Consider the following 25,022-nt stretch of genomic DNA (forward strand, 5'->3'; position numbering starts at 1 on the left):
AAAAATAAATTCCTCTTTATAGTAATTTTTCATCTTATAACATCAGAAAAGGCTGGTACAAAACACATGCTTCTTCATCCTGTTTCCAGTGCAAAAAGCAGAGACATCAGACTCTTTCATGGCTAGGTGATGCTAGAAGGGAGGCTACAATGCAAAACAGCTGGACTTCTCATCCAGTATCCTACATTTTTTCCTGCTGGTTGCAAACAGAGAAAGCTAAGAATTGGTACCCCTCCTTGAAAGAAAGAGGTAGGGCAGAGAAGAAAGTGGTAATAACACAAGTATAGTAGCAATGGTCAAGTAGCTTTGATGATACAAGGATATGAGTAAAGCAGTATTTGTAGAGCAAAAGCCATATTTCCTTCAGTGCTGTAAAAATCTGAGAGTAGTTTTAATAAAGGATATTATATCTTACTGCAAACCTTAAGCAGAAGTAACATTTTCCTTGTAATTCCTGTTAGGTGATCTCTAATCCTTCAAGAAAATACAGCAGACTGTAGCACTTCGTAGCAGAAAGCTCTATTTGATGATGGTAGCACCTTCCTTGCCACAAGGCATCTTGCACAGGCAGTAGGTGTAGCTGTAATGTTAAATCTTTGTCTCCCTTTCCTGAGACGTGGACAGAGCAGACAGAATCAGCCCTTGAGCGACTAATTTTGGCTTTTTCTTTCTTAAAAAAAGTCCATACAGATCAAAGGAGACTGAATATGGATAGACTGACCCAAGACCAAAAATTCTGGAGTTTGCAGTGTGCTTAGTATTGTTTCTATCATGTCTTCGGTGTTGAAGAAAAACAGAATTAGCTAGTTTGCCTGCCATTTAAAATGACATTCTGACCTGTTTGCTTCAGGGTTTGCTGGCTTGTCAGAGGAGTTCATGTCACCCAGCAGGTGAAAGTTAGCGGAGCGCAGTAAGTCACAGTGTTCACACATGGGAGAGTCGCTGTGCTCCGCCTGGTATATTTGGGAAACAAGAAATGCTTTTAGCACTTCAGTGACCCCCAAACTTAAATTAGGCAAGTGAAACCACTCCAGATTGAACTGCAGAGAGCTCTTTTCTTGGCAAGGGCCAGATTCATGACCAAATAAGTTTCTGTCATTTTCCATTTCCAGGGTTCTGTGACTTGAGTCTTCTGAAAACGTAGGCAAAGGTTGTAATTTTTTCAAATAGTGTGTGCTTTTGGAAAAATAGTAAGTTGAAGAAGTATCTGATGAGGCACCTGCTGTTCTAATAGTTTGTGGGCAGGCAGTGCCAAGAGGTTAAAAAAACAGCTTCCACCTGCAACTCAGAACTTACCACAGCATTTAGAAGAACTCACATTTTTGCTATACCATTGCTCCTACGCATAGAAAAATGACTTTGATTTTCACATGAAGAATGTAACCGTCCCAAAAGCATCTGTCTTTAGAACTGCCCACTGTCCCATGGTGCCAGTCAAAGAATTAAATCTACTTGTAGGATTTTGATACCTCTCCTTTTATCTGAACATAGATGAGATTTCCTGTATTGAGAAGTTTCTAAATATGAGTGTGTACTGACTGCTTGCTTCAGAGGTGATGGTTCAATTGTTCTGCAAGGAAGCATAAACATTCTCCATCTTTCATGCTTTTGTATTTTTATACTCTCCATGTAATCAAAATTATGGATTTAGACCTAATTACCTAAATCCTGACAGGATTTGGAAGTGTTACACTTGCATGCTAAGGTAGGTTTTCTGGCAGTATGTGAGTATAACTTTGAAGAAGTGGCTTTGGTGATGCAGCAAAGAGGAAGGCATGGCAAACAGCACACAGCCAGTTGTGCTGCAGTGAAATCATATGTTGAAAGGTTTTGAACCCCTCCAGAAGCAGGTTGTGCATCTATATGTCAACCTGTCTCAAATTTCATGGGATCCCACAAAATCAGAGGTCTGCTTGGAGACTGAAGTGGCTACCACGGCTGGGAAACAGCCCTTGGGACAGGTCTCGACCACATAAAGGAACACTCAGTTTTCCATCCCCTAACCCATAGGGGCCATGGCAGAGAAGAACGTAAGTTTTTATCTGCCCTTCCTAGACTTTGCCATGGAGAACGCTTGCCTGGACAGTCTTACCTGAGAGCAGGCAAATACTGAAGGAGACAACCCAAGGTGGAGAAAACCCCAGGATTTTGAACTCTCGCCATTTTGACTTCCTTAGCCCTTTGTCTGTGGAAGGAGTGCACGAGCGTGGCACTTTTCAGACATGCAAGAAGTTCTTAGTCCAAGACATTCGGAGTGAAAAGGCAGGGTGAGAAGGTAGGCAGAGCTATGATGTAAAGAAGCAACAAAGGGACTGGTCTGTACCAGTCAGTGTGATGCACTGTGGGCTGCTTCACACCAGGCAATTTTTTTAAAAGTACCTGCAGGTGGAAATGGCAGGTGAGTTCAGGAGTACAAACCATGCTTAGGGGCCACATGTTTTGAACACATCATCTGCGCATTTCTGGGCCTTCACCCCATGCTGTTATCTTCACGTGCTAAGTTGAATCAAAGTGTCAGGGCAGAGTCCTCTCCATCAGGGAGTGTCCTCTGAGGTCCTGTTTCTTCAGTGACTTGAGGTGTGTGGAGCCTCCTGAGCAACAGAAGAGCAGCCTTCATGTGCTGTTGCTGCAGAGGCTGGGCTGCTCCCTCCGGCCCCTGTCCAGATGCACACTCAGACAGCATTATCAAAGTTCATGCATTCTCCACTAAGTAGCAGCAGGCTCTGTGAAAACACAGCAAAGGATTTAGCAAGTGAGAGAACAAAATATTACATACGTTATCACTGTGCAAAATTAACTTTAAACTCATAGCAAGTTCCTGAAGACTAATTGGTTCATCCATGTATATGTAATAATTGCATTACCAGGATTCCTTTCATTTGTATGTCAGCTAACCAGAATAGCTTTTAGTACTTTAAAAATAATTATATCTGGTTGTCAAGTGTGCCTCTCTCATCCAGGATTCACACTAAGAGATTCCTCACTCTACAAATTATTTCATCTGCATCTTTGATCTGTTTGGTGTACTTGAGCAGCTCCCCATGTAGCTCTCCTTTAAGTGAGATCAGATTTAGGGTGTGTATTTCAGTCATGATTCTGTGTCACGTCTGATGGTTTCAGTCAAATCCAAGGACAAGTTTTACATTCTAAATGAAGACTGGATATATTCAGAGGGAAGATTAAAAGAGGTTATGCTGTCAGTACAGAAAGCTTGTTATTATGACAAAAAAGTAATTTTTTTCTCATTTTCTCATTTTACTTTTTTCCAATTGTAAATCTGCAATGGATCACTTGAATGCTATCTTCTTAAATCATGCTGAATATACCTTGAGAAGTGCAGGGCGCATTTAAGACAGTAAGATTTCAAGGGTCTCAGCATGTTATGATAGGCATCCAACTTCATTAAAAATGTGCAGACATCCCTCCAAAAACTAAATGTTACTGGTTTAATCATGCATACATTTTGTCTGCTTACAGTTATGGTCAAATTTAGTCCTGCACTGAATTAATGAATATTGCTGGACACAATCACTGCCTATCATTCAAGAAACAGTTGCTCTGCATAAGAAATGGTTCTGCTTTCAGGAAACCAGGTAACTGGGACAACAGCAGCCCCTATCCCAAACACATGCAAAGGTGTGTGTTTATAAAAGGGAGCCAGAGCAAACACAGAATACATAGCATTTCCACCCAAACAGCTAAGTCAAAAAACATTCAGCTTAAGTACTGTCTGAGCTGTTGTTTGATTTTTGCTGCCTAGGGAAATAAATGGGTTTGTATTGAATGACCACAGCGGTTAGAAGGCTGTGCTGCGAGCAACTGGCCAAAGCCTTCAGTTTTGATTAATGTTGCCACCTTTTAGCCAGATCCGTTGATTGCTCTGAAAGCCATGGGTCGAATTTCAGTCTAGTATGATGTAGCTGTGAACCGTAATAGCTCTCTAGGTCTTCAAAAAGCCTCCAACCAAAACAAGAAAGTCAAGACCTTGGTATTTCTAATAATTCCAAAATAAGCAGGAGACCATCTTCACTTGCTGTACCAAAGCTTTAAAAGGCAGAAACACAATTCTAAATACCTATCAGCTAACGTACTTTCAGACTTGTTAATTGCTGTGTTTTAGCGCCTAAATGAGGCATTTTTTTCTCTTTTCAGTACTGTTTTCCAAAGCGTTTTGCATATCTTAGCCCTGTGAGGGGAAAATGTGCACTCACTTGAATGATGTACATCTCTACTCAGTACGCTGAGCAGTAATATGGCTAATCAGAGGTGCCCAAAAATCAAGGACCAGATCCCGAAATCCTTCATTTGACTTAAAAAGTAATTTAAAAGCGTAGTAAAATTAGGCTCCATTTATGTGCATGCTGATTGTTAGCTTTACAGGTCGCATTCCGGTTATATTTCCAGGCTTCCACTCATAACCATAGGGGCTGAACGCTTTCGTTTATAAAACTGTAATTGAGATATCCATGTAGTCATTGCCTCCAGGTACCAGAGTGCTGTGCATAACAAGTTCTGAGATAAAAATCATGTGGGTTGACACCACAGAGAATGATCTGATCCCTCGCTTCTGTTCTTTATTATTTCTAAAGTGAAGTGGTGTTTGATAAGAAAGAAACTACCAGCTGCTGTTACAGAAATTTTGCTCAGATAGAGGGGATATTATTAATAACTTTAAAAACAAGTTTTCTAAATGGAATCTGCTGTATCCCAATATCAAGACCTGACACCAGGTGACTATAAAAATTATTCTCTCCCTGACTTAAAATCTTGATGCTGGGAGCTGTGATGTTTTTATTTGAGTGTAAAATAGAGACATAGTTCTGTGATTATGCCTGTCTCCCTTATAGCATAAAAATTGGTGTAAGGGAAGAGAATAATTATTGTTATTATTATTAAGATATTATAAATTATATACTATGTATATTAGTAGTCTTTAAGAAAGCTCCATAGCTTCAGTTCCAGCCCATTCTCATTCTTGACTTCCCAGCTTCAACAAAGGGAAAATGAATCCTGTGGCCCTGGGTGGAGGATGGTCAGGATTCATCCTGCTTAGACCATGGATCATAATGACCATCCTAGGGCAAGCAAAGGATCACCAAAAATATTCGAGAGAACTTTTCCAGATCTTAATAACCCCTTAAGGCAAGTGCAATGCTATCAGACTTCTGTGAAACTGTTGTGAACAGAACTTCACAGTCAAACATCTCATAAAATTGCTCTGCACAAGCTGTATTTTTGAAATACAAACCATATTGATTTGATCCTTATCCCTGTGTCTTCTGTGTATGTATAAGATCTCAGTTCAGATTCCTCCTTTGCAAGCAAGCTAATGGAGATAGCAGATTTCATTTAAAATTCTTTGTGCATCTTATTTATGTGTCTTCTGTTGTCATTCTGCTTTCTTCTGACTATGAACAGATGGGGAACTTTCCATACCAAATGAAGAAGGAGCTTTGGAGAATGGGCAGCCTCTGGGCTCTGGGCAAGTGCTGAGCTCCAGCCAGGTATCCCTGCCAGCCCTAGCAGAACTGGAGTCAGTTCCAGCATCTGTGGAACCCTGCTCATACGAGGTGCTCCCAACCACAGAGATCATGGATGGGACAGGTAACATCTTGTTTACATTATGATGTAGATACTCCAAGCTGTTTGAAACAAGTTTTTTGACTTTTAACATTTAGTGTATAGCCCTGAGAAATCCTTGTTGAAGATCAAAGTCTTCCAATGGAGAAAGAGGTGACAGCATACAGATTGTCACTGGATGCTCCATGAGAAATTTTGACTGACTTGGCATAGAAGCAACATGTACTTCTATACAAGTAACCTGCACTTTGTCAACATGTAAGAGTATATTTTTATCTCTCTGGCTACATCTCAGCTTTTCCAATGAACTCTAGAGCAGAAAGCTGCCCACACTTTAAACCCAGGCGAAGCTCTCTGGGCTTCTTCCCCAACCCACGCAGAGAGACGGCAGCGCTGTACATCTAGGTTAGCTCCTCGTTCTGCATCACTTCATGCCGAGAGTTGCAAACAAAGGTCAAGTGAGGAAAAGTGACCGGTAGAAGTGTTCATCCATGATCTTGCACAGCTATGCGGCCTCTTTGAAATGGAGTAGGCCCCATGAGATGCTTTTATGTGTATAGGATAAGTTTAGGGACTACGTGCTAACATATCTGATCCTGAGCAAGCTGTGGTGACAGACCGTCTCAACTGTGACATTTTAAGGCTCTTGATTTGTGTTCAAGATGTGGGAATACGTCCCAGCCTGGCATAAGGGAACTGGCTCTGTCAGAGGTAATGGGAAATCTGGCTGTTGTGTTGATGTGTGTTACTCTTTTTCTCTCTTTCTTTCTCTCCTCCTTTCTATGTTATATGATGTTTGAGTGCAATCTATTAGTCGTTCTTAATCTGCATTGGTGCGCTGTTATTCTTGTCTTACTACGGCTGTATCCGCCGCTGCTTTGCTCATAACGTTGTTGCGTCTATGATGTGGTTGTGTCCTCCAGTGTCTGAAGAGAGCCCCACATCCAATGAATCCGGCATCCTCCTCTCCCAAGATCCTACTACAGCTAAGCCAGTCCTGCTACTTCCCCCCAAAAAATCTGCAGCTTTCCCTGGAGACCATGAGGACACCCCAGTGAAACAGTTGTCCCTCCTCAAACAGCCCCCTGCCCTGCCACCTAAACCTATTGCCAGGATTGCCAGCCACTTAACTGGTAAGTAGGTGTTCCTGGACCCTCGGCACCACCGCTTCCCTTGTAGGAAAAACCTGCCCTTACAGCAAGGTTCTCGATGTCCTTCCTCCTTCTGTAACACTGTTTGCACATGTTGTTGTGTGTACTGGTGATGTATCTGTGTTGTACCTGGGGCAGGAACACGCAGCATTTTCAGGGTATAACTTCATCAAGGTTGCTTTAGGGCACTTCCTCTCCCAGCTCTAATTACCTCAGACCGCCGCTGCGTTTCCTAACCCTCCTCCTATTCATCAAGACTTGCCATCACTACAAAAACTGCAGGATATGCTTTGATGGGAAAGGAAGTATCAGGAAAATGCTAGAATATTTTTAAATGCCTTTAATGAGAAAAGGGTTGAGGGAAAAGGGAGAGTTTTGCTTTCTCCTTTTGCCCTTTGTTTCTTCTCCCCTCAACAGCCATCTGGGCAGGTTCTCCTGCACACACCCTGAATCTTTCCATGTGTTTGTCTTTTACTTGGCCCCCTGATCCTTACACAGACCGTTCTGTCCCATGGCTTCTTGCCATTCTGCTTCCCTGCTCGCCCTTTCCACCCCTGCTCTGCCTGTTCCCCTCCCACTGCTGAGTCCTGCTGATGATGGGCAGCTCCAGTTCCCAGCAACCAGGATTTTGGTGCCCTGCAGTTTGTGATGCAGTTTATTTTTCATTGCATGGCAGCTAGCAACTGTAGACAATACAGGCTCTTTTTTGTGTGTTCAAGGTGTTTTTACAACTGCCCAGGCTCTTTGGGATTCAAAGCTCTAGATACATGTGGAAGGTGGATTAGTGGATCTTACCTGAGCTGTCTCCTCTCTTCAGGCTCTCATTTAGACCACTGAAGCAAAGGATTGCTACATTTACACAGACCAAAAAAAAAGATTCCCTAAATGCTTGCCTACACCTTCTGAACAGTCTGCTCATAATTGCAGATGCTGCTCAGGAGGCAGCACCTCAAAATCCTAAGTTCAAGATGAGCTGTGGTGCACAGAACTCTGTACTGGAGCAGCTACTGGTCTACTCACTGTGTTGCTCTTCTTGTGTTAATGCTGCCCTGATGTTTTCAGAGCTGATCTGAGAAATGCTCAGCCTACATTAATGCATTCTAGATGTTTGTTTGTTTGTTTTTCCTGACAGTTAATACCCATTTTATTTGGGTGTATAAATATACATATATATATATATATATATAGATATATATATATATATACAAGGAAAGAGCTCATTAGGAAAGTGCATGTTCTGGTTTTCTCTCATATCTCTACGTAGTCTCTTTATGTTTCTGTTTGGATGACGACACATTTTTGTTCTGTATAGTTTTGTTCATTTTTTGTGGAATCTCTTTACTTTCTTACCTGCCACAGTCTACACATAAAGATTAGTATCTTGCCTTGTACTACAAATTGAATGGGCAGTTCTGCCGCCTGGCAAGCCAGGCGGCACTATTAGTGGACAAATTAGAGGACAAAACCAGCTTCCTATGGTCTCTTACAACTCTCCATCCCAATTACAAGAAGCTACCCTGAAATGAGGCCAACACAGAGGAAATAAAAAAAATAGGAATAGCATAGGAAAAACATCAGGTACTAAATGTCTTTTGTTCGTAAGCCTTCCTTTTGCAAGAAGTAGCAGAAGAATCAAAGGATGGATGTTTCTGGTGGGGTTTTTTGCAGCTGTCAAGTAGAATTTGGCTTAAGATATCAGCATAAATCAGTTGCTTGGTGGTGATGCCTTTCCAGTGAAACAGAACCGTGACTTCTCTTACTTTGTGATGACCTTTAGTGGCCTCCTACATAAACTCTTGTATGGGCATATAGACTCTTTTACGTGCATATGCAGAACCTTCACGGAAAAGAAACAGAGATTCAGATTTAGTCATGGGACCCTAATTTAATTGACAGTTATTCCTGGTAGAACTGAAAGCCTCATTTATACATACCTTATAAATAAAAGTATTAAACTTATTCTTAAGGGCCCATTTACTTTGGTGGTCTAGAGGATATATGTGTTGTTCAGTGCCTTGTGTTCTCCACTGGTAATTATTTTAGCTGTGTATAATCTTTGGAAATGAGCAATCAATCCTAATGAAGCACCCTCATCAGTGAGAAGCAGAATTAATGCTATTCTTTTACTAATTACTCCAGAGACATCCTCAGCTTGTGTATGAGAAAACAAGTAAAAGCTGAATTCTGGAGTTCGGGTGAAGACCTTTCTCTTCTTATTGCATACCCATTTTTCTACTGAAGATTTTGTGAGAAGGTTGAAGGGCAGATTAAGACATACTGGGCATGGCTAGTGGAGACTGACAGTGGTTTAATGGTCTGGTAGCTCTGTTCAAGAAGACTGTGAGGGGAGTTGCAATCTTGTGAAGGGTTCAGGTACACATTTGAAAATGCAGAAGCGCCTCAACTTCTGTCTTAAGATACATTTATATTTGTGTGTACATATCTATTTGGTAAAAACATGTTTTATAGAAACACAACTGAGAACATATAAAGTCACTACAGGTGTGGTCAGCAGAAAAAAAAAAAAAAGGAGCAATATTTCAAATACAAAACTTGAGGAAAGAAAAGCTTTGTTTGAGTCTGACCACCTTCTTGCTGTGAACTTATCTCAAAATTCTTCAGTAAAGGCATGAAGACTGATTTGCAGGTTTGGCAAAGGACTTAATACAGGTTTTAGAAATGGAAAAGAAACATTCCTTACCCCTGAAAGCATCTGTAGACCATTTCAGACATCTGTCTGCCTGTGCCAAGACAAAGATTGGCCTTTCCCTCAATAAGAAATGCACATAAATGAGCAGGCCTAAAGTAAACATGTAAGAGCACATTTAATTTCGAGGAGAATGAAAAGGAAGGATCTGTTTTAAAGGCGACAGGAAGAGTGAATTGCCTCTAGCAAATATAAATCACACAGATTTGGCATGGTTCTTCGCAAGGCTGAGGTGCTGTCAGGAGAGGACAGTGCAGGAATGGGCGCAGAGCAGCCCCTGGGAGTGGTGCCACCACCGCTGCAGAAGGTGCTCCCTGCTTTGCTTCATGCCATCTCCCATGCTCCTGGCACTGCTGCCTCCACAGGGAACATCCCTATCACAGCACTGGGCGTGGAAGTGCCCGTGCAGCCTTAGAAGACAGCAACCCTGTGAGAAAACCAAGATCCGTAACAGTTTTGATGCCGTTGTTTCACTGCTGTGTGTTTCCTGTTGGCCAGTCACCTCCTGGTGAGCATTCTACTGGTCTTCAGGCAGGATTATTATTGGACAACGTTCACAAACAGAATTTCTTTCATCGTTTTAATTCTCCAGTATACACATGCAGAACCCAGGCATTTAGGACAACACTTGCAGCCTCCATACTTCGTTGAAAATGTAGGAGCAACCAAAATAATCACGTGGAACCAAATTTAATTGGACTGTTCGGGTAAAGTCCCCAGATTATAATAAAATCTCTAATGGCCAAAAGTGACAAGAACACTGATCATATCTGATTTGATAGACAACATACGCCAGTGGTGTAAAGCTCCGTTTGATCTTGATTCATTAAGCTGTTACTTCTCACCAGCACAGATGTTTTCTGAAATTAGATGTTTTCCATTCAAACAACTTAGTCACCAGTAGCCTATAAAGCCCCATAAAACATCAGAGAACAAAATCTATGCCACTCAGCTGGGATCTCAGCAACAACTGAGTGTGTTTGAGCCCAAAGTTAGCCTAATATTGCACTAGGGTGTAGCCTCGGTTCTATCTGGCTACTCAGCTATTGTATGTAAGGTCTGCAAAACCTTTTGTGTTCTTTTGTTTTCTTCATTCAAGATTTTGAGCAGAGGCATAGCACATTCTTAGTTTTGATACTGGGCCTTCTAGTTATGTCTCCGTAGAGTAAGAGCTAATTCATAATTAGAGGCAAACTTTCAACAGGGTAGGAAATGCTACAAGCCCCCAAAAGTTACTTCTGATACTGTAGACAGGCCAAGGATGAGTTGTGAAAACATAGACGCCTGGTGTCCTGCTGCATTGCCACAGCACAGCTGATTAATAGTTACTGCATTATAAAAGTATTTACAACTATAATATATCCAATAAATATTCTCTGCAGTATTTTATAACCCAACAGTCACACGTGTCTCAGAAGCCAAGCCACTATGCACAAGCTTCCTCCTCTGTGATGTTACCTCCTGCTGTCTGATCTGGCAGGCCATGTTCATGAAGACAGGTCACATTCACATGGGGGACAATGGACAATTCTCTTTTCACTGTGTGCTTGAGGAAGAGGCAGCAGAGCAAAGGCATCTCCCTCACCAGCACCCTACCAGGTTCTCACAGGAAACTGGACCCTGATGCAGTTGCTTTCTCCATAATTCTTCTGCCAGCTGGTACCTGGAGGGGAGTACCTAGCACATATAGGTATCAGGAAATCCTCTCATCTCTGGAACCCCCTTCAAGGCTTTGCACGGAAGTTCATGCAGAGCTGTACTTTCCAACCTTTAGGCTAAGCATGTTTTGCTTGTATTCTTCAAATTGAACTTGAACCTTGGATGCATATGTGGTGCAGAAGAACAGCAAAGAATTTCTGTCTCAGATCTTCCTTGAAGACATGGCTGCAGATCTTGCTGCCATCAGCAGGAGATGTGTGGCAAATCTTTGAGAACAGTTTTTAACTCGTCTTTATGAATCTGCTCAAAAACTCTTTGAAATAAAAGAAGAGGCTCCCGCTGTTCAGGCACAAGTGACTCCCGGAGAGAAGACCTGTAAAAGTAGAAGGTACTTGTTCAAATGTTACAGCAAATATCAGGCACATCACCTCATTTCCACGGTGAAGCTATATCAACAAGCCATGCTGGGTTTTAACACATTTTTTTTGCACATTACTTTACAGAATTAATTGCGTGGATGGAATTTAAAGAGTAACTCTTTACCGTATAAGGTCATTCAGGTGGCAAGGAACCTCAGCAAGTCTCTAGTCCATCCTCCTGCTCAAGGCAGGGTCAGCTGTGGGATCACACCAGGTTGCTCAGGGCTTTATCCATCTGGGTCTTGCAAACCTCAACGGATGCCAGTTGCACAACCAGTCTGAGCAAACTGGTTCCACTGTTTGGCTCTTCTGATGGGAGAAAACGATGTCCTTATAATCCAGTTTTGAACCTCTCTTGTTTCAGTTTCTGCCCACTGTCTCTCTCCTCCCACCATGCAACACTGGGAAGAGCCTGGCTCCACCTTATTGATGACCTTCTCATAGGTGCTGGAGAGCTGCTGTTAGGTTCCCTGCGTGCAGGCTATCTTTTCTCCAAGCTGAACAAGCCCCAGCCCCTCAGCCTCCCATCACAGGTCAGGTACTTGAGCTCTCAACCATTATGGTGGCCCTCTGCTCAACTCATTCTGGGTTTTTGATGTATTTCCTGGGAGGTCCTAAGCTTGGCACCATAATCTAGATTCAGCCTAAGGAGTGCTGAATAGAAGGGGAATAATCCCTTGATGATTTGGCTGTGTTTCTACTCACACAACCCAAGATGCTGTTGGCCTTCCTTGATGGTGGGTACAATACTGGCTCCTGTTTGGCATCACAAGGAGTCAAGAAAGAGCTTTTCTGCGACTGGCAGGATAACAAACATAGCCAGCTCTGCCACAGCCCATGATTCCCATGGCGTGCCCTCTTTATCCATGCAGTAGTTGTGCTGGGACAGAATTTGAGGATTTTAAAGAGCTTTTCTAGCAGTGCTGCTGGAGCAGTATTCACTGCAATATATCCAGAACTTCCTAGCACCCTGTCTGCAACAGTTATATCTGCAACACGTACCAGCCAACTCTCCAGACATGTTCAGTGGTGAGGAAGCATCAGACTCGGTGTACTTGTACAGCTCCAGTACACCACAAACACATCAGAAAAAACATACATGAGCAACCATTCTGTGCAGCAAATAAAAGTACACTTTTCTATCTCCTGAAAACCCAAAAGGAAATGCAGCAACTGTAGGTATTGGCAAAATTATCTATATGGAAGGAGTAAGAGCTGACCTGTTTGTCTGATGTGCAGCAAATATTGTGGCATCCACAACTGTCTCTTAAGTAACATATTGTCGTCATCAGTGGGAAGGTTTCTATGTCTAACAACTCCTTCATCAATTCTGGCACAGTTATTACTTAACCATGCACAGTCCTGAGTGGTCACAACCCCGCTGGGAGCCAACATCTCACAAAATTGCTCATTATTCTCTTGAGCATGAAGAACCTCAGCCAAAAGAAATTAATCAGACTTGCACACCTGGCTTCACGCAGTTTGCTTCTCTTCTGTCATATGAGTGCTTTGTGCAATGATTTAAGACTCTGGTAATGTTCCACTGAGAAGACACTTATCACAGATTCCTTATTCATATTTCCCCTGTCCAGCTTATTCATCTACAGATGTCCATGTCTGATGGATATTCCATGCGTCTCATTCCATGGGACAATAATTGTTTCCACCCCTGGTTCATACATCACATGCATTGTGAAATCAAAACAAATAAAGGAAAGAACTGTGAAACTCAGTCATCTCACTCTTACACACAGGGACAAGTTATTGTCTCCTTTACTCCAGATGGTGGTAGTGCAGTTCCCAACAGCATGCCTGGAGCCCACGGATTTGAGCAAGGCCCCATTTGTTCAGCACACTCTGACTGCTCAGTAAAACTTGCAATATGAAGTTTCCATTACTGCTGTCACTGAAGATATACTGACACATTTCTGAATGAATGGATCGAAATCTTCTCCCATTGCAGTCATTCTCCTTTTAGCCATTTTTTTAATAGGCAAGTAGAATTCTCCTGAAGGTGAAGGGCAGACAAGCAGATTTAATGGCTCAGGTTCATTTTCAAGGCTCTATTTAGGTATTAGGGCCATGTTCAGACATGCTCAAGAACCTGGGTGAAACACAGTCGGTCTGAATAAAGCCTTACGTTAAAAATAATAGGCAATATTTTTGGCAGGTGCCCAGTGGAGTCGCCCAGCACTGGTACCACTGAAAACACATTCATGTGAAGGATTTCTTTAAATTCAAGTGGAAACTAAAGGTCTGTGCCTTTGTTGTGGAGGGAGGGAACCAGAGTATACACATCTGATTCATGATGGATTATGTGGTTGCTCAGGACATTTAAGCTAGGTGTGTTCTCCCATGCAACTCCAAAGCTGCAGTGCCTCTATCACAACTCTACTAGATGAATGCTTGCATGAGAAAGGAAAGACATTTTCAATATATTTTAGACAAAAGGTGAAGAATTCCTGTTTGCTTTATACCTGAACCTTTTGGCATGTTGTACTTGTACTCCCAACATGTGATATTGTTCTAATCCTCAGAATCACAGAAGGCAGCAAACCCAGTTGTTACTCCCAGTTACTCTTTTGTCAGAAGCAAGAAGTGCCTGCAGTTGGGATCTCTTTGAATTCACCATTAAGGATGACTCCGCTACATCAGACACAGAACAGTGGGGCATCCAGGCACAGGCACTGTCAGATGAAGACTTTAATGGAGATGCAGCAGCAAAGGATCTAAAACCAACAGTCAAACCTGCATGTTTCAAAATGGATGTGTGGATCTTAGTGTAGTCTTTGTAATTCAGGACCGGCTCTAGAAGTGAAATTGCCTGGAGCACAAATGTATGAAAACACTTTGTTACTATAAATCCCATAGGAGCCTTATTCTCAAGGCTCTGTACAATTTACTCTTTCTGTTATTTACCTGTTATTGAAGAGGTGTGTTCTTTTATGCAGGATACAAAGAGGAAATATACACAGATAATGTGTGTATAAGAAAAACACAGTAACTTGGAGACCTTCCTGTGCTTGAAAAGAAAATCCTGAAAGTCTTTTTTTTCTACTGTACAGAAGACAATCTGCTTTAGAGGAGAGGGCAGTGCCCTGTGGCTTGGCAATTCCATGAGGTAGACTTCAGCCTTGATGGAACCATCAGAAGAATTTTTGCCTTCAAGAGTCAATATGTCAAGTGGCTATGATATTGTGTTGAAAGCCAAAAGACTTTCTATTCTCTGTAACTCTCTCACTCTGCAACACAGGAAGACGACTTTCTCTCCATGCCTCTATTTCATCTTTGCACACCCTTTGCCACTCCTGTGTCTTTTGCCTATAAGCCCTCTGAATAAAGGGAAGACTTACCATCAGTGCATTGTTCCTAGCGTAGTAAAAATACTAGTATCAAGTGGATACTGTGGATGCAGTGGAGCTACGAGTCTAATGTCATATCTGAGCTTTGACTCCATGCAAGGTCTTCTTCCACATTACTGTTGTTAGTAGAAGTGTTAGTGCTTGGAAGTCCTAGTGTCAGCCTTGTGCACCATGGCTAGTAGATATGGCTACCAGTATAGGCAATACCCAGAATAGGCCAGGAGGGAGAAAAGAATAAAGTTAATGCTAAAAAGAACCATCTGGAAAAGATCTGTAGAAATCTGATCTCACTTAGGAGGATGATGACCTTTGAAATCTGGAGAGCAACATCTTACTCTCAGGCTTTCTCAGGTCAAAAGAAGATTCTGGCCATTCAGTTCCTTTACTGTGTTCCAGCAAGAAGAGTGAACTGAAGCAGCAAGAGGCCAAAGAGCATGCAAGCCTTGCTCATAGAGCTGCCTTGCAGAGCCAAATGTCTGTGGTATTCCAGGGTGGAAAGGGCCTGGCCTTCTTCCTAAACACAAACTCACAGTTGCAGCTCACAGCAAATATACTTGCCTTCATTTTTGCTCTTAGCATGCGTTGTGACCATTTCCCACACTCATTTGGGGAATGACAAGCCCTCCCATTACTTTTTCTCCCTTCTGAAAACATTCCACAGTGCAACTCCAAAAATCTGCATCCTACAGTTGAATCCTGGCAGAGGGGTTTGCCTGTGGACCTCTCATTGATTTCCCATAGAAGGCAGGGGAGCCTTTGCCTGGCAGGTCAACTGTGTGATTCAATGAACTTGCCTAGAGTTAAAAAGGTTAAAATTCAGTGCTTGAGTCCAGAGAAAAGTGCCTGCCAAGTCTTCTGTAAAAGAATACATTAATCGTAACAATTTTCTGCCCTTTATCGTTTTCTCCTCCTGTACCCTTTGTTTTTCCAGGCCACTCCTGTTCAGTATTCAAACCCTATTTCTCTTCTCTCTTGCCCTATAATGTATTTTTTAACACCAGACGTTTTGCGTATTACAAAGCTGTAAGAAATGTGTCTTGTAGTAATTGCACTGCAGTGCCTGAGAAGGATCAGGAGTCCCTGAGCTTTTGCTCCAGCAGTGATGGTGGTGAGTCATCCTGTAACTTCAGACACCAAATTACTCTCCCCCTATTTGCATCCCTGTTAAGCGGGAGACATCACGCTTACCTCACAGGACTGTTTTGGAGCATTAGAGCTTTAAAACGTCAAAGTATGCCAAAGCCTTGTTAAGCATTGCTTAACGTGCTTATTAAGGGGCATGCACAGCCCTGGGATATTTTTTGTGAGGCTCAGAAGTGCTGCAAAACAACGGTATTTTTTCTGAAGAGCATGCTAAGCACACACGATGCAGAGTTGTCTGTCACAGCAGGGAAGGGGTGCACACTTCTGCCTCGACTAGCAAGCTCAGTACCTGCCCACCCAGGCACATACTCTGATCTCCATCTTTCTGACATGAAAATTAACACCAGGGCCTCTCTTTCTTCTGTTTTAGATCCTGGCGCTCCTGTGAAACTGCCTTGTATGCCAGTTAAACTGTCGCCTCCACTACCTCCAAAGAAAGTCATGATTTGCATGCCTTTAGGGGGGCCAGACCTCTCTCTCTCATCCTATTCCACGCAGAAGAGCTCCCAGCAGCCTTTGACCCAGCACCATCACACTGTCCTGCCATCCCAGTTGGCAGCTCACCAGCTCCAGTACAGCGGCCACAGCCAGCACCTGCCTTCTGGCTCCAGCACGTTGCCCATTCACCCCTCAGGGTGCCGGATGATAGAGGAACTGAACAAAACGCTAGCCATGACCATGCAGAGGCTAGAAAGGTAATGGATCAACTGCTTAAATTACCTGTCGTTGTGCACTGTTTCCTCTTAATCGCAGCATCAATATCACCACTTGAGTTATGTTGATAGTACTTGAATCCAGCCACAGAGAGAGAAAGAGCCTTTCCAGGCTTGTTTGACAAGTTTGTGGCAGAAAGGAGAAAAAGACCAGATTTTCTGAACTCCGTTGCCCTGTTCAAGGAGGTACATAATACAGCCAATGGAGAAGATGTCAATAGGACCTGCCTAGCTTGCAATATATACTGCAGAGTGCATAGCTGCAAAGCTCTGCTTATGTGAAGATTGCCAAAAAAAAAAAAGGCAGGGGTGGGGGGAAGAGACTAGAAAATTCAGAAAAAAAAAAAGAAACAAATCAAATGTGCCACTCAACCATACTGATAAGTATTACCAATTAGCTTGAAACAAGCTATAAGGACTTCTTACAAGTCACTCAGTGGGGTTCTAATATACTATTTCAATTATTTCAATTAATTTAAATTATGCGTTTGATCTTAAAGTAAGTAAGTGACCCATTTCACAGCAGCTACCATCTTAGCTATTTGCATCTGACGGAAGGTTGTACATGTGATCAGAAGAGCCCTACCCACCTTGGGGCTGTTTTCTATTGCTGTCACTTGTGGTTATCTCTGAGTGCTGCTTCGAATAGTAAGTGAAGCATGTTGTATAAATGCAAGCTGTCCTCCTAGACTGCAAGATCAGCAAGCTTTGCAAAATTGAGCAAGTCCCAGAACAGGGAAGGTAGTCCAAAAAATTACATGTTCTATTTAGTACCAAGGGCAGGTTTGAGGCCAGCTTGTTCTGGGAGCATCAGATCATCCTTCTGTTAGACAAGAAGCTAAAATATTTGGTCTGACAGACAAAATGCCTAATGATTTGCCCCCATGCCTCATTGTGATAATGTTACCTTTGGTGTAGCGCATGGTTAAGAATAATTCAATTAGGGATGGCAGATTCTCCTTATTGCTTGAAAACCAAGTCAGGGCTGTCCCACACTGTCAGCTTATTTTAGTATCAGGATAACAAGACCTCCGCGGTTACATCAGAGCACTAATGTTTCTGCAGCATGGGGGAATTCTCTGCTGGGGGAGAACACTTTGGGCTGTGAGGGAGGTTCCACGTCCCATCAGTAAAAGGGCTGTAGCAGTAGGATTGGGAAGAGCATCCACAGCCCCCGCTATGTGCAGTGACGACCCAGTTACCTCTCACTTTGCCAGCAGGGCTGATCAGATGCATCTGCATCACCCCAAAGCTCGGTGCTTCAAGTACAGAGGGTGACTGGTGTCTCCCAAAGGTTCCCAACACAGGTCGGATGTCTTACAGTGTGGCAACCACTGCGTGCAGAAGGCACTTTGTTATCCTGAGCCCAGTGACATCTCTCAGAGTATGACTTCACTGTGGCATCTGTTGCCCCACAGCAATAAATGCTCCAATTTCCTGACATCCATCATGTTTATGTCTGCAGATATGTTTAGCTGATTTAAAGAAGGCGATGCTGTTTGGTTTTGACTATTAACTTGAAGCTGAAGCTCTGCTGCTTGTTAAAAAATGAATAAGCAAGGATTCATTTCCCAATATGAAGCAGATGCCTCCCTTTGCAGAAAAAAATAAGAAAAGGTTGTGGCACTGATATCTCACATTCTAAATCAAAATGAATCCTAGTTCATGATATTGCAGACAGTTGATTTTTTCATAGGCTTTTTGCGTTGATTAACTATTATTTCAATCATGAAATAAAGTATTGAGTACTTCAATTATTCTCCTTGTCAAAACAAATCAATAACGTTCGCATTCACAAGAGAGAAAATCGGTTATGACAGTTTCCTCTGCAACAGTGATTGTTATTTTCATATTATGTAGAGGTAAATTATTTGAAAGTATTTACAGGTCTGTGGAGCTAACACTTGCTGTTAAATTCTTAAATTGCTCTTTCAAGCCACATTGTGATCTTAGGAAATTTGCTAACTTTTTTCGAAGATTTATACAGGTTTTTAAAACATGTCTTTAACTTGGGAGAGGATTATTTGCACCAAATGCCACTGTTTTCTATTATTTTTGACAGTAGTTCTGTTTCCTTAATTGTATAAAATCTGGATTAAAACCAACAGAAATTATACTGCAGTATTTGTCATTGAACACTTCAGCCCAGAAGTCTTGCGGGCCTGTTAAAACTAAAATGATCCTAGATCTGCTTTCCTCTATTTAAACTTTAGTAGTCTGCTCACATGTGTTGCATGCACAAGTCATCCAGGGGCGTCCTGAGCTTTACTGTTCCTTCCAAGAGAACAATGTACTGGGTCACTGCTCTTGGGTCAATAATCTTGAGGAGATGAGAGAGCCTGGCAGGTCTCTGAGGCACCTTCTGGGGAATGCAGAGTTCATTGGCAGCATTTATTTTTGCTGATCTTAGTCTTTACAATGAAAGAATCCTACAACTTTATAGAGTAATTGCCATGGTGTTGCACTAATAATGCTGCCAAGTCTGGTAATTTGGGGGATTATTTAGAATAGTATTTTGCTTTTAATAAGGGAGGATCACGTAGACAAACTCAGATGAGTTTTCTGCTCTAATTTTTTTATCTTCTTTTGCCTTCTGGATTTTTTTTTTCTTACCTGTGTCTGTTTCTTTGGTCCTGGTGCAGTGGAGGCTCCTCAGATCTGTTAAACTCTATTGATGTACACTGAATCCCTAACCAATTCATACCAACTCCACATTTTGCCCAGTAAACTTAGATCTCACAACTCTTCTCTCCACCGGGACTGTGAGCATGGATGGGAACAAAGAATCAAAGACTAAAACGTCCCCCTCTTCTAACAATCTGGATTTTTTGCTTTCACAGATAAGGTCTGTGGAATTTGGGTAGTCTAACATCATCTTAAGACTCATACTTGAAATCAGTGCTTTGCCAATGTGCCAGAGGCTTGCCAAAGAAAAATGAGCTGTCCCTCTTTACCAGCCTGGAAGCCAGAAGTTATTTTGCTTGTTTGACCTTGAGAAAGCTACTGAGCTTCTCTACCTCTCTATTCCCCTCTGCAGGAGCGGTTGCATGTTACCGCCTTGCCTAGGTCTAGTGCATATTAATAATGTAATGTCTTAAGGTATATCAGTTTTTCTCATGACTTAAAATGGCAGTTAATTCCTGCATTTTTTTATTCAGTTTTATTACAGACATTATAGAACATTAAATTCATTTGCACACTTAACATTTTTGATTGCAAACATTTTCTGGTAGTTGTAACATCTATTCATAACCTATTCTCAGAAGGGCAATCTGCCCCTTGTCATAGTGTGATTATTATGACATGTCATTTGTGCTACCAGTTTGCCTCTGTTTTTGCTGTTAAATTACCAGCTTTATGATAGATTAAGTTGAAACAGGGAAGAGTGTAATTTCCACGTAACCTTTTTTCTGCAACCTCTGTTGCCAATTTGTGCCCTACTGCAAATGACTTTCCCCTTCAGCCCAAAGGAAATGAGTCAAGTATAAGTAAAACTCTGTACTCTGGCCTCATTTTTTTACCATTTAAGAATGCGTTTTAAGAGTTGGTGAAAATCTGATAAGCCCTGCCACCAAAATCTGCAGAAAGTTTCATCCTCCTGAGTGAACTGGAGTGGAAAGACCTTGCACAAAAAGACATGTATCACAAACAGCAGCAAGGAGAGCTTTAGAAACCTGTTCGTGCCCCTGGGATGTATCTTTAATTTTGACTTAGAGAGGCGGGTTCTTGATCTGAGATAGCCTTGTTTTCTGCCTTGCCCATGTAGTTCTCGGTCTGTCTGGAAAGGTGACAATTAATTTCAGTTACTCTGTGGGCTCTTGTACCTCGCAACTGAATCAAGCCCTGAGTTTGCTCAGCGTCTGTAGTAAAGAGCTGTTAAGTGGCAATATCTCACCCTGAGCTGGAGTTGCAGCTGTGACAGAGCAGTGGAAAATCGTGGTGTCCAAAAAGACAGTGTGTGAGACCAGTTCCTCTGGGACACCCAAATCAGCTTCAGACTGTAGATTTATGAAATGAAATGCATTAGACGTTCCTGCCAGTGTCTTGTAAATCTTATAAAACGTATTTGAGTCAGAAAACATTTATCTCCCATAAAACTTGTCGTGAGAATTGCTTTACGTCTAAACTTTAGCATTGCCTAAGGATAGAAACACTTAATATTTACAGCTCTGCCTCCTCTCTCTGTCTCTCACACATATGCCTGTATTGTATAAATGTATATGCAGTGGTTTGAAGTTTTTTGTCAAATTTTTGTTTTAACTGATAAGTACAGAAGAATGTGCTGTGGATCTGAAAACATGCTGATAAAAATGTAACTCTTTGTTCCAAAATCAAAGAGCCTGGGATGACAGATGAGAAGTGAATGTTTTTTACCCCACTAGATTTTACAGGAGGAATTTCACTTTTTTTCTTTTTTGATTTTGTCTATATCATGAGTCACTCATATGCTTAAATTCTGATTTAAATATTTTCTTACTAGATTGCAAGCTACACTGGTGTCACTTTTTTGCTGTTTTGAGCATGCAAAGGTGATGCAACAGTAATTGCAAGTGCTTGTACTGGTCAGCTATGAATTATTCAAATCTATGTGTAAAGATACATCTATCTTCTTAAAATAAGCACTTGCTTGTCTGTAGCTTTGTTCTCGCATTTTGTTGCAAAACACAAAGTTGATTTAAAATAGACTGTTTTAAACAACAGTGTGCTTTTTGGTAAATAATGCTACAAAATTTTGTGGTGTAGACCACCTGACCATGGGGGACTTTGCTAATGACCCAGAGGAAATGATACACAATGGAAATATCCAGTGACCTTGATTCGTCTTTCTTAAGTATACTGCAGTACTGCGTGTATTCCACAAGTGCTTTGCTTAGACAGCTGACTTAGTCAAAATGCTGTGGAAAAGGCTGATTTTAATCAAGAAGAGCACAAAACACCAGGAAAAATGAGGGGCTTAAAATAGCAAGTAGTATTATCAAGAAAGTGGATGATTCAAAAAAAATTACAATGAGATGAGAAGCTGCCTATTTCTAGATCACTAGTTCAAATAAAGATCTAGTGTGGTAATTTGTAAATCTTGTTGCCATCTGATACCTACTTGGTAACCTAAATGGGTGAACCACTTTGATATCTGCTACCCTGTGGGCACGGATTCTTCCGTAACATACACAAATCCTCACAGAACAGGGAAGCACCAAATGCTCCTGGATGCTGAACTACTTTTTGCTCCTTTCATTTGTACTTCCAGAAGGGAATGAGTTAACTTGTACTTTCTGTGTATGTATTGTTTTAAAATTAAGTGAATGATTCAGTTGTTGTGTTCACTATTGGAGGGGTTTTTATGGGTTTGGGGTGGGTTTTTTTAGCAATGTTAACAGAATTTCACAGCATTTTAGTTCCTCTTGGAAATTTAATTCCATTTTTTTTTTCATTTCCTACCTTTTGTCTTTGAAAGAGTTACACAAAAAATAGGCTACAGAGAAAACATGTTTTTAAATGAAGTTAATAAAATTAGTAAAGCACATGGATAATTTAAAAGTTATTTGAAAGTTTTTAAAGACGGTAGTGCATTTATGCATTGTTAGGAGAATCCAGCTGACGAATTCTAAAACTACTTCTAGGATTTAAAAAAAAAAAGGTCAAACTCACTGAAGTCTAATACAAAAATAATACACAAGGCAATTCTTCATAAATCTTTTATACTTTGTGGTACAAAACATAGCCTATCACTAAGGAAATGGAGTGCCTCTCTTCAAGGCATCCAGTAAAGTTGTGTGTCTCATTGTTAGTCTGCAAGAGTAATTGTTGCAATTAACAAAATTATTTCATTGAAGAAAGAGAAGTGTTTCAAGTTGGCTCAGGAGAAAATCATCTAAAGAGAAGAATACAACATTTTTTCAAGATGCACAATGCTTCTGGTGTTCTGAACAGGCATATATATTCAATGGAATTGAGGCTACTCAGCACTTGGTAAGGGCTGACCCAAATTTGGGTCCATGAAGTGCAACTTGGCCAGCACACCTGGTTTTGCACCTGTGTTCTTGTGGAAAGTAAAATGGGACTTTGGCATAGAGAGGGTGTCTGACGGGAAAATGTTCTCCATCTTTTATACAGCTGTTGCCTCTGTTGGGACTTAAGAGAGAGCAAGGTTTCTGCTGACTCAGAAATAAACCTGAGAAGCCATTATTTTTACCTGCCAGTCTCTCATTCTGATTTCATATTGGACAAACAACTTGAGCTATTAGATAAAAATGGGTTGATAAACTTGGTTCTGTTCTTGGCTTTTCCTTTCACCTTATGTTTGTCTTTGATCTTCTCCTCTTCATGTTCCTGTTTCCCTACATATATTGGATATTAGGAAAAATTTCTGCACGGAAAGGGTTGTCAGGCATTGGAACAGGCTGACCAGGGAAGCGGTGGAGTCACCATCCCTGGAGGTGCTTAAAAGATGCATAGATGAGGTTCTTGGGGACATGGTTTAGTGGTGGTCCTGGCAATGTTAGATAACGGCTGGACTTGATGATCTTAAAGGTCTTTTCCAACCTAAACGATTCACTGATTCTGTGATTGATATGTTCCTTGGTAAAGGGCTTTGAAATTGGCACATAAACAGAGCTAGATGGTAGCAGTACTGATGACAGGTCTGAACCTAGTAAGCTGCAGGAAATGATGGATCGCACTTTATGTGGCAAAAGAAATATGATTTTCGCTCCAATTCAGATTGATCTCCAGCACCTGGCTGGAGTGAGAAGCCGAGGAGGGAAAAGGGATGTATTGTCACTGCTGCTTCCCCAGCACATAACTGTGCCATTTGCAAACAAACCTCCCAGGCTTTAGCTCCCTCTCTTGTTATGTTCACCCGCTCCCAATGTCTCTTTTTCTCCAAGCCCAGTTTTACATGCCCAATCCCCTCCTCTTCAGATAGTTGTGCCCTTCCTCTCGTCAATCAACATCTTGCCCAAGGAGTGCAAGGCGTGGTTTCCCTCTGCCTTTCTACAACTCTCCTCTGCAATCTGTACCTTTCCTCTCTCCTGCTCCCTTACTCCACCTTTTGCATTCAGGTGAGGCCTTTTCTCCTTCCTGCCTGCATACCAGTGGAGAGGTGACACAGACACCGGCCTGAAGATGTTTGTCAATCTGAGTAGCTGGTGCAATTCCCACCAAGCCTTGAGACTGTATTCACTGCAGATCTTGTTCCCAGTACCAGGCTGCCAGTGTTTCTGCCTGTGCACTGTCCTACCTCGCCCTAATGAGTGTTGTACCTTAAATCTAAAGTGTACTCAGTTTAAACCCATTAGATGTCTTCCTGGTCATGAAGAACTTTCTGTCCTCGTTTCTTCTCAAAAAGGGATGAAAGACCCCTACTTTCCTAAATACAGTGAGAGAGGCAATTCAGTCTTCAATCGAGCTGTTTCCTTTAGTTTATTTATTTGTTTTTCTTTCCCAACAGCTCTGGTTTACACACAGGTGACAATGTTACAAAAACAGGACCTGTGGGCCTTCCAGACATGAGACAAGTGCCAACTGTTGTGATCGAATGCGATGACAATAAAGAAAATGTGCCTCATGAAACCGACTATGAAGATTCTTCCTGCCTCTACCCAAGACAGGAAGAGGAGGAAGAGGAAGATGAAGATGAGGATAACTCATTATTTACAAGTAAGACTCATTCCATTTTTTCCTTCCCATGTATTTAATTTTTCCTCGGAACTCTCAGTACACAAGGGAAATACAAGACCTCTGAGTTTTCGTTCCTGAATGTGGCTTTTGCATCTTTCAGGACTTGACTACATGGGGACACCTGATAAATTAATCCAAAATAACACGTAGTATGAATTTATAGTGATTTCCCTAATCCACATGAATCCCTGCCTGGGTAGCGCTCAGACAGAATTCAAAAGAGTGGGTTTGGCTTATGTTAGTTCACTTCCAAATTGATTTTTGGGTTCATTTTCCCAAGTATCTGTCATGTAGAGAAGCCCTGTCTTTGTCTTAAATCAAGATCAGCTCAATAGAGTTACTTCAGGATGATGAAATAAGTGCCACTGATAGAGAATCAGAGCTTTTATAGATAGGAAGTATTAAAATCAGGTCAGAATCGTAAGTCTACACGTACTTTGAAAGGGGTCATGACCAGAGAATTGGGCTGAGATAAGAAGAGGGTAATTGATAGCCATATCACAGTTACAGTCTGGAGAGGGACCTGTGACCCCTTCCTGACCTGAGAAACCCATCACCTGCCTTGGTGTGGCATCATAAGACTGTCCCATGAAGACAAGATACCATAC

At 41.7% G+C, this 25,022-nt stretch overlaps 1 protein-coding gene across 3 annotated transcripts in view; it reads left to right on the top strand.

The window, feature by feature from the left end:
* PHACTR1 (phosphatase and actin regulator 1) overlaps nt 1-25,022 on the top strand; it is a 153,595-nt gene that overhangs the window by 76,726 nt on the left and 51,847 nt on the right. For 2 of the 3 annotated variants that reach the window (XM_082047135.1, XM_082047134.1), the window contains exons 4-6: nt 5,419-5,604; nt 16,392-16,716; nt 24,185-24,393. In XM_082047135.1, the coding sequence (XP_081903261.1) occupies nt 5,419-5,604; nt 16,392-16,716; nt 24,185-24,393 (720 nt within the window). Of the gene's footprint in view, nt 1-5,418; nt 5,605-6,503; nt 6,714-16,391; nt 16,717-24,184; nt 24,394-25,022 lie in introns of all 3 variants that reach the window. The other variant, XM_082047136.1, reaches the window with a different exon arrangement.

Source organism: Streptopelia decaocto (genome assembly GCF_964273445.1).
Source record: "Streptopelia decaocto genome assembly, chromosome: 2".
NCBI classification, from domain to species: domain Eukaryota; kingdom Metazoa; phylum Chordata; class Aves; order Columbiformes; family Columbidae; genus Streptopelia; species Streptopelia decaocto.